We start from the raw sequence: 23,565 nt of genomic DNA on the forward strand, positions 1-23,565 counted from the left end.
GATGATGGATTACATTATGATTTAGGAGACCACAGAGACAAGAAGAGCAATTAGAAAGCTCTGATCATAGCTTGAGTTGCTAAGTGCTTCATTTTGGATGCTGGTAAAAGAGCTGCTGAATGAAAATGGAGGAGGGGAAAAGAGAAGAGTCAAAGACACCAGAGATAACTCAAAGGCAGGTAACTGGCAGGAGAGTGAAGTGAGAAGGGGCATCACTGAAGCCCACTATAGCAAGAGTAAGAATCTCCTGGGCAGTGTCAACCCTGGAGATCAAGGAGAGGCCCAGAGCCTGGAGGGCAGAGATCAAGTCTGGAATTCAGCTTGCTCACTTCCTCAGTCCTCAACTCTCAGACTGTACAAAATCTGCTTCATCTATGTTGACGGGAGCTGGACACTAGCTCCATCAGACATGGAAGCTTGAACAGTCCATCCCTCTAATAGCTTTGAAAACCGTAGTCCTCACAATCAGAACCATCAACAGGCTTGTTCAAAAGTAGGTTTGTAGGCCTCAGCCTTGAATAACTGACTCTAAATATCAGGATGTAGGGCCCAGAAATCTCATTTATAATAAATGTTCAGGTGGTTCTGGTATATGATCTTACACAGACTCTTCCATGAAGTCTCTTAAAGAAACACCTTTTCATCTGTTTCTCTTGAGTCTTAACATCAGTGAACAACCTGAGTCTCATTAGATATTGAAGAAATTTTTGTTAAACAAGTAAAAATAAAATAAAACTAGAAAATAACTACTAGGTATGATACTAACCCCAAAGGCTGAGTCATTTTTAGAATTATAAAAGAAAATATTTAATACGTTCTATTTAATTATTTCACTATGAGAAATCCTAGCACCATGTCATTTGATAGTGCATTATCCATACTTCTATGAATGTATGCATATTAAAGTTACTTAATTGGCAAAGTTTTTAGCTCACATATTTTAAGTGTTAAAAATAAAAAGTCATCAAACGAAATGTTAATGTACTCAATTGTGAATTCTGTTATATGGTAGGACCAATTTTTTTTTCATGCAAAATTATTCCTTGAATCCTAAGGGAGTGTGCACACATGCGCTCTTCATAAAAATGTGGCAATGTGATTCCCTATTAGTTGACACAAGTAGTGATGTGTTCCATAAGAAACGGAATTTACAAGTTCCTAAATCATATGGTTAGGCCATCATGTGGCTACATAAACCTAGATTGGCTGGCTTGTTTCTTTAGTAAAACTCTGCTCCCTTATCTTTGACTTTGCCCATTAAGCAAATTCTAGTGTAGCAATTTATATATCCAAGTATATACAATGATATAAAAATGTTTATTTTCATCCAATGAAAGAAGAATGATTTCCATTTTTAAGTTTTTATCAGTACATTATATCTATAATGTACTGATGAAATTATGTAATAATTATGTATAACTATTATACATAATAGCAGTGTGCATTTTAACATAATCATACATACATGGAGTATAATTTGCTCCACTTCATCCCTTAGTACTACTGCCCCTTTTCCTCCTTCCTCCCTCTCCCTGTTACTTTCCTCTACTGGTCTTCTCTCTATTTATAGTTTCTTTAAATTAGTGGTTTGTACATACAAATAACAGTGAAATTCACTTGGTATATTCATATATGTACATAGCATAATTCGGTCAGTTTTATCCTGCTGTTCCTCCCTTTTCCTGTCCCTCTTCCCTCCCTTTCAATCCCCTTCCTCCCAATTTATGTCTCGTCTATATTGATGGGATTCCCTCCCTACAACTCGTTTTTTAAAATTTTCTACATATGAGAGAAACATTCAAGCCTTAATTTTATGAGTCTGGCTTATTTCACTTAGCTTGTTGTTCTTCCATCTAATGCCATGATTTCTTTCTTTTTTATGGCTAAGTAACTCCATTATGGCTAAGTAAAACTCCATTTTTTTTGTATGCATGTCTGTGTGTGTAAATGTGTGTATGTATGTGTGTCTGTGTGTGTATGGGCACTTCTTATTCTTGTTCTAGTATGTATGAATGTGTATGTGTGAAATACATTTTCTTCATCCATTTATCAGTTGACGGGCATTTGGCCTGGTTTCATAACTTGGCTATCATGAATTTCACTGCCATAAACATTGATGTGACTTTACCATTATAGTATGCTGATTTTAGTTCTTTGTGGTAAATACCAAGGAGTGATAAAGCTGGGTAATGTGATGATTCAATTCTTAGTCTTTTGAGGAATATTCCTACTGCTTCCCAGAATGGTTGTGCTAACATTTGCAGTCCCACCGACATTGTATAAGTGCACCCTTTCCCCCATCTCCTCACCATCATTTATTATTATTGTATTCTTGATGATTGCCATTCTAACTGTGGTGAGATGAAATATCAATGTAGTTTTCATTTACATTTCCCTGATTGCTTGAGATGCTGAATACCTTTTCACATATTTGTTGGCCATTTGATCTTCTTCTTTTGAGAAGTGGCTGTTGAGCTTATTTTTGCCTGTCTGGTTTTAAAGTCTAAACCAAATAGCTATATTTTATCTTCCTCAGAAAAACAAATACAAGATGTATTCAGTATTTCATTCAGGTGGGTTTTATTTCCTGTATGGTTGCAATAAGGCAATATTCTCCTCTGCAAGTTAACTTTCATTTTCATTTGAAGTTTATAAGTGAATTCTTTCCAAGTCTTGCCTATCCTTGTGCACACTCCTTTCTATTCAGAAAAGAAGGAGTATTTACTGTACAATAGCACCTAGATTTAGTATCTTCTTGGATAGATGTCTCACTTTATCACTCTGCCATATGTGAATGTCTCATGTCTTTACTGTTCACATCGCTCCAGTGTGTTCTATAGTCTATCTCAGATATTTTATCATAGTTATAGAAAACAGACTAATGCAAAGGTTGAATGTATACTATCATGTGATTCAACTCTCCCACTCCTAGGTATTTACCCAAAAGAAATAATAACATTTGTCTGTAGAAATACTTGAACATAAATCTTTATAGCAGCTTTACTTAAAATAGGCAACAACTTGAAACAACCCAAAAGTTCATTAGTAGGTAAATGAACAAACAAACTCTGATATAGATACAATGGAATAATATCCAGCAATAAAAAGGAATAGCCTATTGATGAATACTACAACATGGATGAATTTCAAAATAAGTATGTTCTGCCAAAGAAGTCAGAAAAGTTACATACCATATGATTCTAAGAGTCTAGGAAATATAAAGGTATTTATAATGACACAAAGGTGTTGGTTGCAGAAGCACTGGCATAGGTTCAGGGGAAAATGTGGGGCACAGATTGCAGTGAGAACACTGTGAGGAAACTTTGAAGGTGATATATTCATTATCCTGATTGTGGTGTATTTTTTTTTGACCTGCATTTCACAGGTACATACACATCATCAATTTCCATACTTCAAATATGTACATTTTACTTTGTTGATTATACTTTAATACAACTGTTGTAGACATAAAAAAATAATTGTAAAAGCCAATGTTTTTAAAATTTGTATGAACATTGTTATAACTGGGGAAATCTTAGAAAATGATGATATCTGGGTTTTAAATCCAAAGATTTGTTTTAATTGCTGAGGTGTAGGGGTTTTTAAAGTATTTTTAAAATCCTTCAGGTGATTCTAACAGACAGCAGTTTGGAAATTTGGGGTATGCTATTTCATTTTCTCTGTATAATTAGAAGTATTTTATCTTCATGAGTTTTTGTGGAAGAATCAAATTTAATCATCAGCAATAAAAATAATTGTTCTTCTCCTACAAGACCGAAACATAATTTCAAGGGGAAATTTGTGTCTGTGGGGGAAACTATTGGCTATAAAAACAAAGGAATACAAAGATATTCAACTCAAGGTCTACTCTTTGGAATTTCAGCAGATTGACTTTGTTTCCGGTATCAAAGGCTATTAGAATGCTTGGGAATAGTAAATTGGGTTAAAAAAAATAGGATCCTCTACTTAGACAAAGCAAGACTCAGGAGAGGATGTGAAGATCCACACTCACCTTGGCATAGATGCAGCTGTCATTGAGTCTCTGCAAGGAACAATTCTTATCACACAGAGGGCACATGAAGACTTCAGTGGCTTTACAAATCTCCTGGCTTGAGAAATCAAAGAAAATAAAAACATGAAAGTCACTCAGCTCTTGCAGCAAACTTTGGTGGTGAGGCCGAGAAATAGAAATAATATAGAGTGGGGAGCAGGAGAAGAAGCAGTTATGGTTTCAATTTATGGATGAGGATATCTGTGATATAGTATTTTTTGTTCACTTCTTTGTTCTCTGTTGAGATATTGTGATGATAATGGGTCATGGTTTGCATTTATGTGACACTTATGGGGCTTTTTATTACTATAAAGGCACTTTGATATATGATCTTGTGGCATTCAGGTTAATCTTGTGTACGGGTGAGTTTTAACCAAGTTCACATGCTTGGAAGTGGATAAGCTGGAATGAAACCTAACTAGTCTGACTTCTCAAGCTCAGGGTTCATACAATTTATAGTACACACTGCAGTGCATATCATTGGTGCAGAATATTCAGCGGAAACTGAAGGAGTTGATCTTTTTGAACATGGCACCTTGACATACATAGTAATGGCGATATGACGTAGATTCTACTACTTAAATATATGCTCAACTAGGATGTAACTTTATGACATTTATCTCACCAGCTTTATGCTCACTACCTTTTTAAAACCTCAGCATTCATTATAGATGGCTTTGTGACAGCAGGGAATCAATAACATTTTCTGAAAAGCCTTACAGACTTAAGAGCTCAAAACAACCTATTTTGAGGACACTACGTGTCTTTATCTGTCATACATGACCCTTTCTAACTTTTTATCTCCCATTAAATTTTATTAAAATAAATCTACTCTGGAGAGTTTATAAGAAGCTTAAAGACTTTAGAAAATATGTATGTTAATGCAATTGTTAACACAAGTTTAATTGACAATGTTTGTAGTAAGATTTGCTGTTTTAAAAAGTATATATATATATAAGCAAAAAAAAAAAAAAGAAGAATGTGTGTGAATTTCAATGCGGGATATACAGAACTTCAAACCAAAGTAAGAATACAAGATAAGAACACCAGACAGTGGTATAATACTTTATAGTGGTAAAAGGTAGACTTAGGTCTGCTACATTGCCTAGTCCTCACCCACATCACAGGTAATGGAAATTATGTCCTCTAAGGAGAAGACACCAAGGCTCAATTTAAAAGACTTGCTCAAGTTACAGAGCTAGCAAAAGGCAATTTGAGGAGCTGACTTCAGGCCTTTTTTTTTTTTTAGTTATAGATCCAGTTTGCAATCAACTTTAACATAGATAAAAAGGAATACATTTGTTTTATGTTAAAATTAATTTTTCTATCAATCATTTACTAATGGTGATGATGACAGAATCAATTTTATATATACTACTCTCAATTTTACACCTCCCATCGTATTAGTAATCAGATGTCTGTAGAAAGGAAACCTACAAACCATGCATTTTAAAAATCTAAAAGAAAGAGAAGATTGCATCTCCTTGTAGCAAAATTATTAAATTTTAGGAATGAGAAGAATCAACTTTTCTTGAAGTAATTTTTCAGTAAAATGTGCTTATTATCATAATTTACCTTGTTACACAAATGCCACCATTTGTCTTGCATTGGAATCCCATCAGAATAGGTATTCAAGTTGGTTTATACTACGTCATCTTGTCCACTTTCCTTACTTTTTAGACTAAAATAAGGGATTTGAGCCTATCCCAATTTGTTTGATTTTATTTAACCACTAGAGGGAGGGACAGGTCCCTATCATGAGTGGTTTTTAGTTTCTTTTGCAGGGCTTGACACACTACCACTGGAGTTGTAGTTTACTTTGGTTTTAGATTTGTTGCTGTATATGTATCTATCAGTAGCTGATCCCAAAGAATAATTACTACCTATTAAAGATAGTGAAATCAAGGAGCAATATGTCTAATCAGGGGTGAATATGGGGGCCCACGCTCTCCAGCAGCCTGATGCTTCCTGTGACTCAGCTAACATGACAAAGCACAGAATAGGAAATTTCTGCTCGATTTGTACATTTTTGGAGAAGAGTATAAAAATAAGTATGAGGAAGAAGAGTGTGGCAGCATGGATAAAGCATTGACTTTAAAGTCAAATATAATCATCAGGGAAATCCAAGTTGAATCACAGTGAGTTTACCTTATTCCTACAAGAATTGTTCTTATATTTATTCTTTTTTTTTTTTTTTTGGAGGTTGCTTGCTGGGAATCAAATGTAGGCTTTTGTGCATGCTGGTCAAGCAGTGTACCACTGAGCTACACCTCCTGCCTAAATTGCTATTATATTTTTTTAATTACACGAAAAATAAATGTTGGTAAGGACGTGGAGAAGCTGAATCCCTTGTACACTGTAGGAATCTAAAAGGATGCACTGCTATGGAGGCAGTGTTGATGTCCCTCAGAAGGTTAAAAACAGAGTTACATATGATCTATCCTTTCCACTTCTAGAAATATTTACAAAAGAAATGAATTCAGGATTTTGAAGAGCTATGGTGCTCCCATATTCATTGCAGCACTATTAAAAATTCCAAAGAGATAGAAATAAACCTAATTTATATTATTTCATCAGTGGATAAAGAAAATATGACATATAAGTACAGTGGAATATTATTTAGCTGTATAAAATGAAAGAAAATTCTGTCTTATATGACATAATGGATCAACCTTGAGGACATTATGCTAAGTGAAATGAACCACTCACAGAAGGAAACACACTGCATGATGCCACTTACATGGGGCATCTAAAAGAGTCAAACATACAAAAAGGAAGAGTATATTTGTGATTTACCAAGGGTGTTGGTGGAAAGGAGGAGGGAGCCCGTGCTCAATGGGTGTAAAATTTCAGTTACACAGGATGAGTAAGTTTTAGATATCTTCTGTACAGCATTGCACGTAAACTGCCTTGTGTGGTTAAAATTTTGTTAAGAGAGTAGATTTCACATTAAATGTTCTCACCATGTTGTTTTGTTTTAAATATCAGTCATAGGCTTGAAACTTAACTGTGCCCTTCACGGACATATTTCCCTGACCAAATCACCTACTTCCCTGAGGTGCATTTGTCTCCACACAAGGTTATTATCTGACTGGGATACTAGTTACAGGATTTTGATATTCTACCTGGCATATCCCAGGTGGTTCATAAAAGGAAGAACCCCTTATTGCTAAGGTTAGCCTCAGGAGAGGGCTTGAGGATTTCTTTCGGAAGCAAAAGCTTTTGTAAGACTGGTAAATACTGAGGGCCACATAGTTTTTAGATAAATTCTAATGCTAATGAAGCAGGAATGGACTAGAAAACTGGGATTTCCACTCTCTGACCTGTCCTGAAACTCAGGTCCCTAAGATGCATGTCACAGGTACCTGCTTGTTGACTCTTAAAATCCTGTAAAATGTTCTCACCCGGGCACAAAAATGAATATATTTGGCTTTGTAAAGCAAGTGTAAATATGTATGGATACATACAGTGATCTAAAACTGATTGTTATGTGCTCCCACAAATAACTACAGGGCAATTAAGAAATATAACTTTAATTTAGTTGTCATATCTGGTAGGATCATAATAAGTAGTCCCATACCTACAGCTTTTCAACATTTTGCTACCTTGAACTAGAGAGAGAGAGAGAGAGAGAGATAGAGAGAGAGAGAGAGAGAGATTCATAAAATAATATGAACATGAATCAACACAAAATAAAACCTAGCCCCCTCCCCACCCCCACCATGATAACGCCTACGACTCAACCACGTCTGCCACCTTGAATGGAAAATTTCGGTCCCAAAATGTTGAAAGTCAAGATATTCAGTGCTGCGTATCTTGGTTGAGAATAGAAAGTCTGACAGGATCTTAATTATAGTGTGACAGGAGTAGCAGTAATATAATACCATAGAGTGCAGAATAAAAGATTTTTCTAGCACCTTTTAAAACACTTTTTGTATCAAAGGTTAAGGCATACTTATTTCATACAAAAGAAGCCTAATTTACTCCTTTGGTACATAAATCAATAGGAACACTAAATCTATTCCTTTCATTCCTTTGGATCATTTTCAGCTTCCTGGGGGTGGAAGGAAAAGTCTATATTTCATGGCAAAACTTTGTGGATATGTTCTACGGGAACCAATAGGAGCAGCAGCTAGGGAAGAGTCTTCTTCCATGTTTGTTAATTCATTGTAAAAGAGGGCTTTACCTTTTAAGATAATGTAACTCACACTATCTCCCCTGAGTCTCATCAGCACTCAGGGAAAAGCCCAATAGGAGAAGAGTAAAGGGAGATATTCACAGAGGGCAGAAGTTTGTTCTTGAACATGCCACTTTCAACAGGGAGAATGATTTACAAAACTCTGAAGCTCATGAGCAGAAGTTATCTCTTTGTTTGCATGCTTATTATCACTTGGCTTCATAAAGAACAAAAAGGGGACTCTGGGCTCTGGGACATCAAATCAAGTAACTTGGTTACTGAATAGGATTCCACTCTAGGACAAGAAAGAGAACTTGTTTTTAGGCAATATGGTTCCACATAGGCAAACATGTACATATCACATTTTTTAAAGGGAATTCAGGGAAACTAACTTTTAGGATCTTCTGAAGAATGTCACACTAACAGCTGTCCTGATTAATGCTGGATAGGAAGGCTATGGTTGAAATACGCACCGAACAGAAGAACAAAGTGTTGAACTTTAAAAGAGAGGGGAGAGCTTCTTTATGTTTTAATATAAAGTTGAACTTGATAATATCCTTGTGAAATATATTAAACAGAACACACTGCCAAGAGGATTCTTTAATCCTAAGGTGACTCCTGTCTCTGGTGAGTAATAATTTAGTATTTCTAGGAATAATGTATTCCTATTTCTAAATCTTGAGTCACCGCGGATTGAACAAAAGAATCTGATGTTATGTTTCACTTCTGTCAAATCCTGTTTTGCTACTATTTTTAGAATGGTATGTGGGATATACTTGAAAGTGAAATCTGGCATCAAGATCAGCAGTCTTGGAACTTATCTAAGAGAAATTTACTTAAAAAAAACATCAAAATGATCTTTTTATCATGCTTTTCTCCTATTAAAAAAAAACTGGCATGGTGGCATATGCTGGTTAATACCAACTGCTTGGGAGACTGAGGCAAGAGGATTAATAAGCTGAGGCCAGCCTGGCAACTTAACTTTAAGCCTGACTCAAATAACAAATAAAAATAGCTGGGGATGTGTAGCTCAGTGGTTGATTATCCTTGGCTTGCAGTTGAAAGGCTCTGGGCTTATTCCCCAGTACTGAGAAAACAAATACTCAATTGAAACAAACAAGAAAAAAAAAAAATATATATATATATATATATATATATATATATATATATACACACACACATATACACACAGCAAATAAATAATAAAATTGTAGTATTATTACTGTTTTTTTCTGCTCAGCCATTATCCTTAAGTTTTTGTCCACTCAGAAGACAGGCCAACACCTGTTATAAATCTCTTTACAGCTTACCTTACTTGACTTTCATTCATTGTAACCAATCCATAGAAGAACACACACAAGCCAACCACTGCTGCAGGAATCAGCATGCCAGTGTACCACCCCAGCCAAGCAAAGTACAGCCCAATCTTCTCACCGAAGTACAGCCTGCACGAGAAAGCACATCATTAGCTTGAGTTAAGGTGTCCTAAATGACCTTACAAATACTGATGTCACAACTAGTCAGAGGAATTAGACGGAAACTTGAGGCTAGCAGCTCAATTCCCCTTCAGTTCTATCTGAGGTATCCAACAATCCTGTTCCTTACTTAATTTTATAATGGTGATGTCATTTACTTTTAAACACTATAGGGCAATGATAGTGGCGATTTTGTCAAGTGTATCTATTTCTGTGTGAAATTTCTTAATATGCTATTAGGACTTTCTATATTCCAATTCTTCTTTCTTTGTTCTCCCAGGAACATCCCGTTAAGTCTCCACATCACAGATCTAGGCTAAATCATATTGCATTTTGGGCAAATTAGAAAAATCTCTCCTCTCAGTGGATGCTGACAGGCTAGATTTCCATGTCAATCGGCATCCTCAGTCAGTATCCTTATGCTGAACATGATCTACATCATTATGTCATCTCCTCCCCCAAAAAACTCAACTCTGCAGTTTCCAAAGAACACAGCAATGCCCTTGGTTGATGTTGTTCCCCATTTGTGGAACACTTAAACAACTATCAACTTCTTCCCTGTCAACCTGCACTGGTCTTTTCACTAAATATTGCTTCTTCCAGGAAGCCTTCCCTGAACTCCTGCTCTAATCTTTATTTAGAGGTCCCTGCTCTTGTTTTTACAGACCTTCATTCATGCTTCAGTGTCCTAAGAATATAACACCTTAAGGCAACTACCTGCCCATCTTGAGTTTCCTTCCTCTCTATGAGACTCTAGGCTACTGTAAGCCTGTGTTTGCTTCACTAGTAGCCATCATAGAAAGACTGAAAGAAGCTAAGAGAATGAGTGCATTTTATTGTCTTCAGCTGATGAGCATAGCTTCTATGAGAATAGCAAATGAACAAGGAGATTGCAATACCTACTCAGCTGTTATTTCTCCAACTTGTCTACTTGCAACATTCACTGTCATACAGTTGATAAAGTTCTGGTACAAACAGTAAGAATTTTCTAACTTCTCTCCTACTGTTAGGTTCCCCGTCTTCTAAAGATTGTTACTTGTTACTTAACACACAGGTTGTTCTAGCTTTAGATTTTGTTGTTTGTTTGATTTGGCACTGGGGATTGAATGCAGGTGTGCTTTACCACAGAGCTATACTCTCTGGTCCGTTCCCCAACCTCCTTTTTAATTTTGAGATGGGGTCTAGCTAAGTTAATGAGTCTGACTTTGAACTTACTATCCTCCTGCCTTCACCTCCTGAGTCCCTAGGACTCCAGGCGTGCAAACTACCACACTTGGCTATAATTCTAAAGATTGTATTTCACAGTTGACTTGGGAATATTGTACCATGCAGATATTCTTGCTTGGAAAAACAAAATCACTTGTCATTTTTCCTTCACAAGGCTTCTCTTTCTGAGAACTATTCTTTCTACTTTATTCTCTGAAATGTGCCAATTAAGTTTTGTATATATTTCACTATGTACAGACTGAAGTCTTCTTTCACTAAGCATCATTGACCCAATTTTTTCTCTTTTATTTATTTCACCTAGAAAACACCAGTTATAGTTTGTTCATTTCTTTTGCCATGGTAAAGTTCTGGTACAGTTGAAACTGAACTGGGTTGAAACTGAAGAGATATTCACAAGTTTTGCAATGAAGCCACATGTTCCCTATGCTGGTGTTTCTCAGTGGGTAGAGCCAGGATTTGGATGAAGCTGTTTCCTTACTGAAGTCATAGCTTTTACCATCAACCCACCTCCTATGGTTGGAGATTCTGACAGGTTCTTCCAGATGCTTCCTTCTTTTGGTCCTTTAGACTTAAATTTGATAACAGCTTCAAGCATTTACCAGTCCCTGAGAGCCTCATCGCCATTAACATTCTATATATAGATTTTTTTTTCATGAAACTCATTCTTTAAGTATCCCTTTCAGTGTTTTTATCAGTTTCCTTATTCTTGATATTTGTATTTTACAAATAACTCAAAATATCAACATGTATAACTTAATATGAATGCTAATGTTTCTTTAATTTTCTAAATATTTATAGCTAGCCTGGGACTTACGTTATTCTTAGTATATAGATCATGACTTCAAAAAGTTAAGAATAAATCATTGTGTACCAAAATAAATTAGATAAATAATGAATATAGCAAGTTGAGGGCATCTAATTCAAGTTGATAACAGTAAGCCACTAGAACATACTTCCTGGAATAGAGTAAACGATACATTTTTGTTGAAAGATAAATATAGAGGGACCTCCATATACTTTGGTTCTACTTTCAAGAATTCAATCAACCAAAGGTGAAGATGTAACTTTGCCTATATAGTTGTGTCTGCATTGAATACATACAGACTATTTTCTTTCCATTATTCCCTAAACAAGGAACTACAATTTATATGACATTTACATGGTCCTGGGTGTTTGAAACAACCCAGAGATGACTGAGTATACAGAAGGACCTTATAGGTTATATGCAAATGCTACACAAATTTATATATGGGATTTGAGCACCCATGGTTTATGGCATCTAAAGAGGAGTCCTGGAACCAGCCCCCTGTGAGCACTGAGGGGCCAATAGATATGCATAGATTTTCCTCTCTACTCTCAGATCCATTTTTTTTTTTTTGCTTCTTTTTGTTTTGAGTTTTCATAATGTGGTGAATTACCCAGGCTCTGTGTTAGTAACTTCCCGTTTATCTGGGCCAGGAGGTACTAGAAGACTTGAAGGTACAAAAAGGAGATAACTCAGGATCTTTTCTTCTTCTTGGTGTTCTCAGGGCTGTGTGCTGTGCCCAGGTATTGAGCTCTATTAATGCACTTCTTCCTCATCCATGGGATGTTAGTAATTTTCTACTCTTCCTAATCCCTTCTTGACTTAAAAGCCCTGCTTGATTTCTCAACTCTCCCATCCCATGTAACCATGTCCCTGAATTTACTTCCTGTCACTGAAAATCATAGAGGGGTTTCTTTTTCTAGATTGCATCCTCAATGATAACAGGTGACACGGTAGGTACAAGAAGCAATTCTAAGAAAATGGCAATGGAAAGGTACAGTTTGCTTTCCATTGTCAGTTCATATGCAGAACCTGATTAAGTCCAGAGGCTGGTGCTTGTACCACATTCCCCAGCGTGCCCAGCGCTCATATAACAGATGTCTTCTATTCTGAGGTCCATGGGTTTTGATGGATAGGCTACTCTTATAAGCTCCCTGAAACAGATAAAATAATACAAATTGGTGTCCATTCTCTTGGTGACATTTGAAATAAGAGCTATTTATTTAGCAACTTATTGAAAGTTTATGAGATTAGAAATAAGTCTGTCAGTAGAATGATGTGGTAGATGACTCTTTCACTGGAAATAATCTCCTAGTTACTTAAATACAATTTCTTCAATTACTTGAGTTATTTCATTTTTAAAAACAATTTTGATCTATTTTGCTTAAGTAAATAGAATTCAGGTTTTACTGTTGGAACCCAAGTTCTTTTAATAAATACAATATCCATCAATGAGAGAAATTGTTATAATATTTAGTTCAGAAATTAAGAGTATTATTCCACTTTAAGAAGTGCCCTAGTGCCAGAAAAGGTTACTCCAGTTCACAGGGTATTATCCTGATTTGAGAAGTGATCCATTTCAAGAAAAGTTTTCTTCCATTTACAGATACTAAGGAATCAAATAAGTGCTCACTTGAAAAGAATGAGGCTTTAATCATATTTTTAAACTGTAGAATATTCAAATCTTATTTTGGATAAGATATTCCAAAAATTAAAATATTAAAAAAAATTCCTTAAATCTTCTCTCAAAAATCTGTCAGGTAGTTTGCATATGATCAAATATTCCCAACTGGAGTTATTAGTTCCTATGTAGATAGAGGATACTTTGAATTGTGGCTGGCAAGTGCCCCCAAATTTTAATAAGGAATTCACCTTTAACAAAAATAGACTATTAACTAGGGAAGAGTGGAAGTGAAACTGAAGTACAGCCAGAGTTGTCTTCTCTCAGGAAGCCTAGGCATTTAAAGCCAAAATATCGGAGGCCAAAGAGATGGAAGTAAGATCTAGGTTCTCCATATGGAGCATCTGCTGGAAAAAGTTGATTTGCTTGTGCAAATGTGTAGACTGCCCTCAGATTGGGTAGGAAAAGGACACTGAACCAAAATCTCAACTGTCTTTCAACAACTACTGATAATTCTTCTAAAATCCATGAATTTCCCAGCCTTAGTGATCAGAGCATAGATTCCTGAGCTTTAGACATTAAACTTTAGCATACCAATTACATCATTGGTTTGAGTTTGTTCCATAACCTCAATCAATCATACTGTTATGGTTTGACAGTGTGTTAGCCAGAATCCTTCCAATATAAATATATAAAAAGGGTAAATATATACATACACCACACACACACACACACACACATAACTCTTTGTGGGGTGGTGTAGATCTCAATATATATATATATATATATATATATATATATATATATATATATATAATTTTAAAAAATAAATGGTAGTTGAAGCTCAAGAAAGTTAAGATCAAAAACACAGTTTTTACAGTTTTGAACCCAAGAAACCAACCTCAGCTGCCTTATATTAATTATGAAATACCTCCTTATATAATAAGATAGGAATGACAATAGCCAATAATATGTTTGTGTGTTTCATGCACCCAGACCTATATCTATATTATCCCATTTTGCTGACAATAAAATTGAAGGGGTATATAATATTATTATTCCCTTTTTAGAAGTAAAGAAACGGTGCTCAGAAAATTTAAATACCATGTCACATACCAACCCTATAGTCACATGTGCCCACTATAGCTTGAGGCAGGCATTAGCATTATATCATTAGAAAATAATAATAATAATAATAATAATAAGAAGAAGAAGAAGAAGAAGATCAATAAAGTAGAACAAGTTGATGAGTGTGAGAAAGGAGGGAAGGGAAGGGGGGCATTGTTACATATTATTATAATGGCCAATTTAAAAATAAATAAATAAAATATTTTAACCCTCCCCCCCCAAAAAAAAGATGAGGGGTGTAATAATCTGTTCAGGAACAAGTAGATAATGGACTGGAGGTTTATGGTGTAGGCTTGTTTTAGATTTCAGATATCCTCAAGAAGTAAGCATGTACTAGGAACCTGCCCTGTGTGGGGTGGTGTAGATCTCAAGTTAGATCAAGCATGGGGCTCTGTGCTACTACAGAAGTCAATGGTCAGCATATCTGGCATGAGTGTCCTCTGTAAGTCTGGGTTTCCTCAAAGGAGGTAACTACAGAAGAACATTTGGAGCAGAGGAGCCAGCATATAGCCCCAAGATCATACTGGGATCTCAGAAGGTCCAGGTTCACAGTGACTGAACTCTGCTGCGGTGAGCAGCCAAACTCAAATGGAGAGCAATGGAATGAAGCAATAAGCAGGAAAACTTTTCTTTCTTTCTTTCTTTCTTTCTTTCTTTCTTTCTTTCTTTCTTTCTTTCTTTTATAATAGAAATTATCTTTCAAAATTACCTCATGTGGGGGAAATGCTGCTATATATGAGCCATTGTTTATAAGTTTGCGGATACCTGGAAAGAAAATAAAAAAAAAAAAATACTTGCGTCATTTTCATAGAGACTTCCCTCTGGAGCACATACTGCATGTGGGACAAGGAATTAATTGAAAATGTAAAATAACCCTAATGACTTCCATAGCCCGTACATCTGTGGGTACAATATAATTGTGAGAGAGCAACACTAAGCTTAGTTGTGTCCTTTAGTAAATGTAAATATACAAGAGGCCAACACATGGCTTCACCTTGTCATCTCATAACATTTGAGGAGCTTTGGTACCCAGTTATTTGGGATCATTTGAGCCAGGAACAACATTTTTCCCCTTCAAATAACAAAGCTTGATCAAAAACAAAGGAATTTTACACTTCTAAAGCAATCTCAAAAGTTATTTTATTGAGAGGTCTGTCCTTGTTTAACTCTAAGCCAATGTGACATAAATAACAACATAAGACACTCAAAATCTTCCTATCTCCCTGAGGGTGCAATGTAGTAGACACTCACATAGAAGTCCTGGTGGGAACAGACACTGGGAAATCTTTCTAGACAGCAATTTTTGTTGCAATATTGTTTATATTAATTAAGAATTAGAAAGAATTGTACATACAAAATGAAGGAATCCTTGATCATTTTACAACTATATTAGGTATTCAGTAAGTAATTATGATTTGATAAAGCCTTATTATAGAATATTGTATAGCTCTTTAAAGTTTTCAAACAGTACTGAAGGACTTGAGGAAATATTCATAATGGTAATTTTTAACAGAATTACAAATTCTGAACAATGTATTCTTGTAATTTTCATATAGTTCAAATTTGTGACAGTGAAAAGAGTAATTAGGAAATTTTTAAATTTTAAATTCTCCTGTGTGTACTATATTTTCTACAATTTAGTCATTTAAGATGTCATATTTATTCTTAAAATTGACATAAGCACATAGCAGTAATATGTAGTCACTTTCTCGTTTCATATTCTGGATTTCTCTTATTTTTATTTCTTTGGAACATTTCTGACTGATTTTTATTGTTTTTCATATGGTTTTGGTGTCTAAGGTTATTATTTTGGCTGCTCCATCATAAAAAATAATGTTAATCAGAAGAGAAGCAGAATCTGCACATTCCTCTTTAAAACGTTGGCAAACCAGGAACACAATTCACATTTCTTATGTGGAACTCCATTTTAATGTAAATCAATAGAGCTGGTACACATTTCAAAGACTACCAATTTTTAATTTCAAGAATTTTAGGACATTTGACTAATATTTGATCTCTTCAATGTTAGGTTTCAGCCTACAAGTAAAAGGCCGGCTTGTTTGTTTCTTTTTTTTTTCCCCCTCTGCTCTATGCAAAATCTGTAATTCTATTTATTTTTTGTTCTGGGGGCGATGCTCTCAATTTTCTTTTATATTATACAGGTTATAGAAAACTGGTAAATATTAAAACAAAGCAGAAATGTAGATAGTTAAAATGATTTGATAGTCTGTCTTTCAGAGATAATCTCTATGAGTTTCTTTATTTTTCTAAGCCCTCCATTCTTTCTATGTATGTGTATTTAGGAAATAGAATTACATTAGACTTACAGTTTGGTAATCTCCTTTTTAAAAAATCACTTAATACATTGCACATATCTTTCAAGGTCAATAAATAGAAAACTAATTTCTATGAGCAGAGTCTCTTTCATACACATTTTATAATATTAGTGTGTACTAGATGCTTGGTAATTTTGTGTTAAGGGAGAATAATCCTTATAATTTTTTAACATATTGATTAAGTGGATGAAGTCTAACTTACTGGTGATTCCTTAGTGTGGAAATTTTAAGACTGTTTTAGTCATCTTCTATTCATGATGAACCACTTTCTACATACATTTTTATTCAAAAGTCTAATTATTTTCTTTGGGTTACTTTTCAAGAAATAAAATTTCTCTTCTAAAGTATTTCCACATTTTGATACATTTAGCCAAATGTTCTAAAAAAATTTATTTGAAAATCTGCAAAATAGAAATTTTATAGAATTTGTGTTCAATGTGCTATACACTCACATTTAACGAATATTGGCAAAGTTTCAATTTTTGAAAAAATAAACAATAGTTCTGGTTATAATTAAAATCTACTTTCTCTATGATTGCAAATAATGTTCTTACCCACTTTTGATATTCCACTTTCATATCTGGTACGTTCCAACATGTGATAGACTATTCGGCTTCGTGTAGCATTGCTGAAGAAGGTGTCCTTATTGTTTATGATGAAGCTGTTAAGATGAGGGGATTGGTTTTAATATTCAGAGAAGAACACAGAATCCAGCCACAGTTAGTTCCTAAGTAATCACACATCTGTTTTCTCCATTAAAACTAATCATATGAAATATAATAAGTCAGAAGAGAAGTCATTCTCTTAAAAAAAATAAATTGATAGAGGAAAAAAACACACATAGGAATACAGAGAATTATAAAATGTTTATTTAAGTATTTTTTTAAGTTTATGAGGAAGTCTAGGTACACAATATTTCTCTTTTAGCATGGAATAAGAAGAAAATTGATTGTCTACTTGCTCACATAAATTTTATACTACCTTAAGAAATTTAATTCCAAATAGATGCATTAAAAATGGAAATGGTCCCCCTGCCACATTTTACAATCTAGCTATCTTATCTTCAAGACTTTGCAAAGATCCATACATAATCTTTTTTTCTGTTTCATTCCTTGTATTGTCCCTTTTTGGAAAGAGAAGCAAGGTGACCATGCAAATGTCTATGATGTAAAGTGCAAAACAGGATCCTATGAAAGAGGAAAGTTCTGTTCAACATCTACTTTATCATAATCTGGGAGTCTCAAAAAAATAAAAATAAAAAACAGAGTGTAATGGGTCTTACTCAACTTCTGACACTTCCCCTCTCCAGTTGCTTTATCTCTGTGAATGATGAACTACCATTTCGTCAGGCACTTTGAATATTATGTCTGCTATAATCCTTGCTTTGTCTTCACCCTCAACATTCAAATAATTGCCACAGAAAGTAACTTATCTAACTGAACTACCTCTCCAGCTTTGGCACTACCCCACTTATTCTCGGTGGCATTATGAGAAGAATGTCCTCATAACTAGACAATCAACTTTCCCCCGTCCTTTTATATACTTTAAAGAAAGCATGACTCTGATCCTTAGAGTACTCCTCTACTTTTAGCCTGTCAGGAGCTTTCCAATATGAGCATAATTAAAGTTCTCATTTCCCTCCATGGATCTCTATGCTTGTATTACAACCTAAAACTCAAGTCTTATTTCTTACAGTTCTGGCTTCTTGTATCTGATCATCTGTTAAATTGTTCAGTTTATCGTCACTGTAAAATTGTCTGCTTCTTTTCCTCTGGATTTTGCTCTGTCTTCAACATTTGTTCTTCTTCTCCCCTCCTTACTCCCTTGTTTTTTAATCAGTTGTAAAGGGCTGTTTCCTTTTAAAAGGTTTCCAAGAGCCTTTCCTCTTAATGTATATTTAATTTGTGTCTTTCTTAATATTGATTTACACTTAATATGTACATTTGTCTATTTTATTAGATTATGAGTTCTTTACAGTTTCTATGTTTTATCTGTATTGGGATGCACAAATTCAGGATCTTGTTAATTACAGGTAGCAGAAGAGATATCCTCCATTCTGATGGTTTTCTCACTTATAGACTGAGGAAGCATTTTTGGAAGAAATATTTCTTAAGCAAGTAAATTTCTATTTTCCTGGATTTACATTAAGGAGGAATAAAACAGATTATAAAAACTAACATATAAATAACAAAATTACATGTAAGGTACATGAAGAAAGATGAAACAGGAGAATGGCATAGAGAATAGGGGCCCAGAGGCAGAGTGTTCAGAGAAGGTCTTCTGAGGTGGTAATGTTGAGTGGGAGCAGAATAATAAGAGGGAAAATGCCATGCAGAGGTCTGGGGGCAGAGCATGTCAGGCAATGAGAACATCAAGAATAAAAGCTCTGGTTTGGGATGATACACCAGTAGCTGATTCATTGAACCAAGGCTTTCATGACTGGATTAAGTAAATGTGGAAAATGCAGAGTTGAAGTCAGAGTGTTGGGAAGGAACTGCAGCATCTGCATCCACAGGCAGATGATAAGAAAGACATTTGAATTTTATTACAAGTACAATGGGAGGCCATGGGCATGGGAGATTAAGTAAGGCCTCTCTGTGATCTGATGGATGCTTTTCAAAGATCAGTCTGGTTTCTTGGGTTGCAAAGAAAGAGCAGAATTTTTTTTTTTTTTTAGCTGACCCCATTTGGTTAACAATAACAATGGTCACAGGAATTTTTATTCTATAAACAAATCACAGATAATGAAAGACACAAAAACAGGTGGCAGAAGAGACAGGAACTCACTGGTGAATCCGTGCTCTGCTAAAGGGGCCAGTGTAGCAGTCTGACTCCTCAAGGTCTGGAAAAGCTGACTTGTCAAGAACCATCGGATTTTGGGACATCCACTTTTTTATTCTTTTAAAATAATTTTGCAACCTGAAAGAAAGTTACATCATAGAACCAGGTTAGGTGGTATTCCATAGCCATGCCAACCTTCCATGATAATTTCCTCAAGTACTAAAGCATGAATTCTAAAAAGCTAGGCGCATGCACGTACACACACACACACACACACACACACACACACACACTTCTTTTCAATACAGAAGAAATAAATAGCAAAACAAGCCAAGTCCTGTTTTTCTTTACATTCTTTCAGAGCAATTATGTATCTTCATGAACAAAAACCTTGTGGAAAATATTTCAGAATCACTATAAATATGATGGTAGACAAGAGTATAAAAAAAGTATCATGATATATTTATTAAAACTTTATGTTATCATCTATCCAATCTAACTATAGACTACTTCTTAATTCATTAAAAAAAGAAACAGCAATATGCGTGTTCAAAGTAAAGACTAAATAAATAAATAAATAAATGATTTTGCACACTTCTTTATTAGTACTGGCGGCTATGACTGCAATAGAAATGGAAACAACTTTGAAGTCCCATAAAACTGGGTTAAAACAGAGCTCTGCATTGCATTAGCTGTGTGAATTTGTGTAAGTTGTTAAACTACTTCTTGCCTCAGTTTCCTCACTCATAAATTCAAAATAATATTGACTTTGTTGGAAAGTTGCTATTTGGTGCTTTAATTAAACCTGATCACTAACAACAAGGAAGACTGGGGTATAGAGCCTTTGCAGTCATTTTAAGATTTTAGTGGTCATATGAAGGACCCAAATATTTTAGTAAAATGCATATATTGGCTAGGCATGGTAGCTCACACTTGTATTCCCAGCAACTCAGGATATTGAGGCAGGAGGATTTTGAGTTCAAAGCTAGCTTCACAACTTAGTGAGGCCCTAAGCAGCTCCTCGAAACCCTGTTTCTAAATGAAAAAGGGCTGAGGATGTGTCTCAGTGGTTAAGTGCTTCTGGGTTCCAATCCCCACTACCATGATATCAAAATGAAAAAAAAATTAATAAAAGGAAGAAGGAGAAGGAGAAGAAAAAGAATTCAGATATTGACTCAGTAAGGTATGGGGCCTGAGGTTCTGCATTTCTAGGTAGCTCCTAGGGAATATTCATGGTTCTATATATTTTGATATGAATTGAGTATAGACACCAGGCATGTACTACATTAAATACTGTTTTAGGAATTCTAACATCAGGACACTTTGGCCCCAACTCTAAAAGACAATCAACCTGTGTGCTATATTTATATTGATTAGAATCATATTTGTTTTACAGAGAAGAGAGAGAGAGATTGATTCCAGAGTTGATTCTGAAAAATTGCATCCTAAGTTACTATTATAGCAGCTATGATTGCTATGTTCACTAAAAAAAAAAAAAAAAAAAAAAATGTAATATTTACAAACTATGAGGTTCTGCTGGGCGATTTTTGGCATCTTCTGCAACAGCAAGTGGAAGAATTAGGACAAAATATGTTCCCAGACAAGTACAACATATTTCAATATTTGTATAGCTGACTTTGTTTGACCTTCCAAAAAATTTAGGACAGCAGTGAGCAGGCAGTCAATATGTATCTTAAGACTTATTTCATTCAATTCTATTATGGAAAAATTATCATGCAAAAATTGAAATAAGAATCAAATCCTGCTACAGAGTTCTGGATGTAAAAATCTTGATATTTCCTCTGCCAAGTTATATTATCAAATAGCTGCTGGTTATTTTTGGTTTTGGAGGGATCATAGCATCTCTTTCTAATCTAAAATAAATAATAATAAATAATAAAATGAACAATAATAATAATAATAATAATAAAGAAATAATCAATCCATATAGGAGGTGGTGCTGCTTCTCATTACAAAGAAAGCATCCAAGTTAATTTATCCCCATATCCCAGAGGCCAGAACATAGACATGTAGAATATATTAAGTAGATTATAAAATGATTGATCCAGCTTTTTAAGTACAGTACTCCACTTATGTATAACATGTCAAAATACATATGTATATCTAAAAAGAACAAATTGGAAAAAAGAAAAGGCAATGTATGTCCACAAAGCACTAATTTGGAAAAAAAAAAATTTGTGAATAGCAGAAAGATCAGTAAGGTAGAAAGGAGGGAACAGGGATAGAGAGAAAGAAAAATGTGGAAGTCCTGAAGATGGAATTAGAAAAAATTATATTCTATGATTTTATAATTAAGGCAAAATGAATCCTGTTGTCATGTATAACTAAAAAGAATCAACAAAAAATCTGAATAAAACCAGTGGAATAGGAATGTAAGATGAATGTTCTAGTGCTGAAATTTCCAGTCTTTGAAATTGGACTACACATTTCCAGTCTGAGATTCAGGTTCCTTAGCTCTAAGGAGAAGAAGTAATTCCATCTGCCCTATTTTAGAAAAATGGCCAGGAGAATCAGAGAAAAGGAAATACTCCAACTGTACTTGGAAACTATTGTTGTGTCATGGCACCCAAGAACCTTCTGTTTCAGATGAAATGACAAAGTAGAAACAAAGGTGAATTTTTAAAAATTTTAAAATAAACCAAGTAAAAGAGTGTTCAAATTTTCACTTATTCTGCTAATAGAAAACAAACAATATTATCAGTTTAGGCTTTTCACACATATTTCCTGATGTGATGGTAAATGAATTCTGACCTGAATTTGAATACTAAGATACAAGGATCTTGTTCATCCTTTAAACAAAAGAATATTTTGAGATTAAAGGGACAATGTCTGATGCCACCAGGCACAGCTCATTGTTTGCATCCAATAAATATTATGCTAATAATAGTGAAAAGAATATTGCCACTACTATTTCTATTGTTGCAACTGCCACACTGTACTCCAATATTATCTAATACATTTGGACTTGCAAATGCAAGATTTCATGGTATAATGTGAAGACGACTTCTAATAGAGCTTCAAAGTCCTTTGCTAAAATCAGGGAAAAGCTGAGAATTCTATGGAAATTGAATATAAATCTGGATTAAAGGGTCAAAACAATTTAGTCAAATCACAAACTCTGCCAAAGCAGCAGAGAGCTGAGGAAGGCAGTGTGGATGGGGTGAAGAGCGAGTCATTTATTTTCCTAGATCTGCAAAACTGGCTACTCTTTGTTCTGACTCCCTTTCAGGTAATTTTGAAGTTGCTTTTATATTCGAATGTGGAAATGCTTTGTAAATAAAAAGTAAATTGCAGCAATAATAAAACTATGGTTATTTCCTTTCAACCTTCCCTGAAAAAATGATGATCTTCAAAAGCTGGATAATTGCCTGTTTATTTATCCCCTAGTGTTTGCTGTTCAAAATTAAACAATGAACAAAACATCTTTCACTTCAAGAAAGAAAAAGCACAAGTAAAACTAACTGGGCATATTTGATTTTAATTTCTCACTTTGCAATATGTCTATAGATTGAGTTTTATGATCTTATATCAATAATGAAGACACACATGTACACACACACTGTTCTTAAATTTTCTTCTTCAAAGATCATTTAAAAAAATAGGAACCAGTCAATTCCTTAATTGAACATATAAGCTCAGAAAAAATAACATGATATTTTTTCTATTTAAAATGTTACATAATATATAAATATAAATATATATAATATAAATGTTTTATAAACTCTTTCATAAAGAGTTTATTTATTTATTTATTCCCTGCTCCTCCCTATTTGCATTCATGAAGCCAAAAAACAAAGGAAACTATTAGTAATAAGCAAAATGTAAAGGGACAGATTATAGTTAAGGTTCTGATAATCACTTGGAAAATTTGAAAACCAAATTTTAATTTTATGGAGTAAACAGAAAATACTGAAAGACTAAACATTTTGAAATAGATGATACA

At 34.5% G+C, this 23,565-nt stretch overlaps 1 protein-coding gene across 4 annotated transcripts in view; it reads right to left on the reverse strand.

The window, feature by feature from the left end:
- The window catches only part of Ano3 (anoctamin 3), a 394,245-nt gene that overhangs the window by 79,987 nt on the left and 290,693 nt on the right, over positions 1 to 23,565 (reverse strand). For all 4 annotated transcript variants that reach the window (XM_046438219.2, XM_046438221.2, XM_058577029.1 and 1 more), the window contains 6 exons: positions 19,608 to 19,739; positions 17,375 to 17,481; positions 15,194 to 15,249; positions 12,768 to 12,889; positions 9,539 to 9,673; positions 4,013 to 4,109 (listed from right to left, as the gene is read on the reverse strand). In XM_046438219.2, coding sequence (XP_046294175.1) covers positions 4,013 to 4,109; positions 9,539 to 9,673; positions 12,768 to 12,889; positions 15,194 to 15,249; positions 17,375 to 17,481; positions 19,608 to 19,739 — 649 coding nt within the window. The remainder of the gene's footprint in view (positions 1 to 4,012; positions 4,110 to 9,538; positions 9,674 to 12,767; positions 12,890 to 15,193; positions 15,250 to 17,374; positions 17,482 to 19,607; positions 19,740 to 23,565) is intronic.

The sequence above is a fragment of the Marmota monax genome, unplaced genomic scaffold (assembly GCF_021218885.2).
Source record: "Marmota monax isolate L192 unplaced genomic scaffold, Marmota_monax_Labrador192_F-V1.1 WCK01_AAM20220418_F8-fsc00061, whole genome shotgun sequence".
NCBI classification, from domain to species: Eukaryota; Metazoa; Chordata; class Mammalia; order Rodentia; family Sciuridae; genus Marmota; species Marmota monax.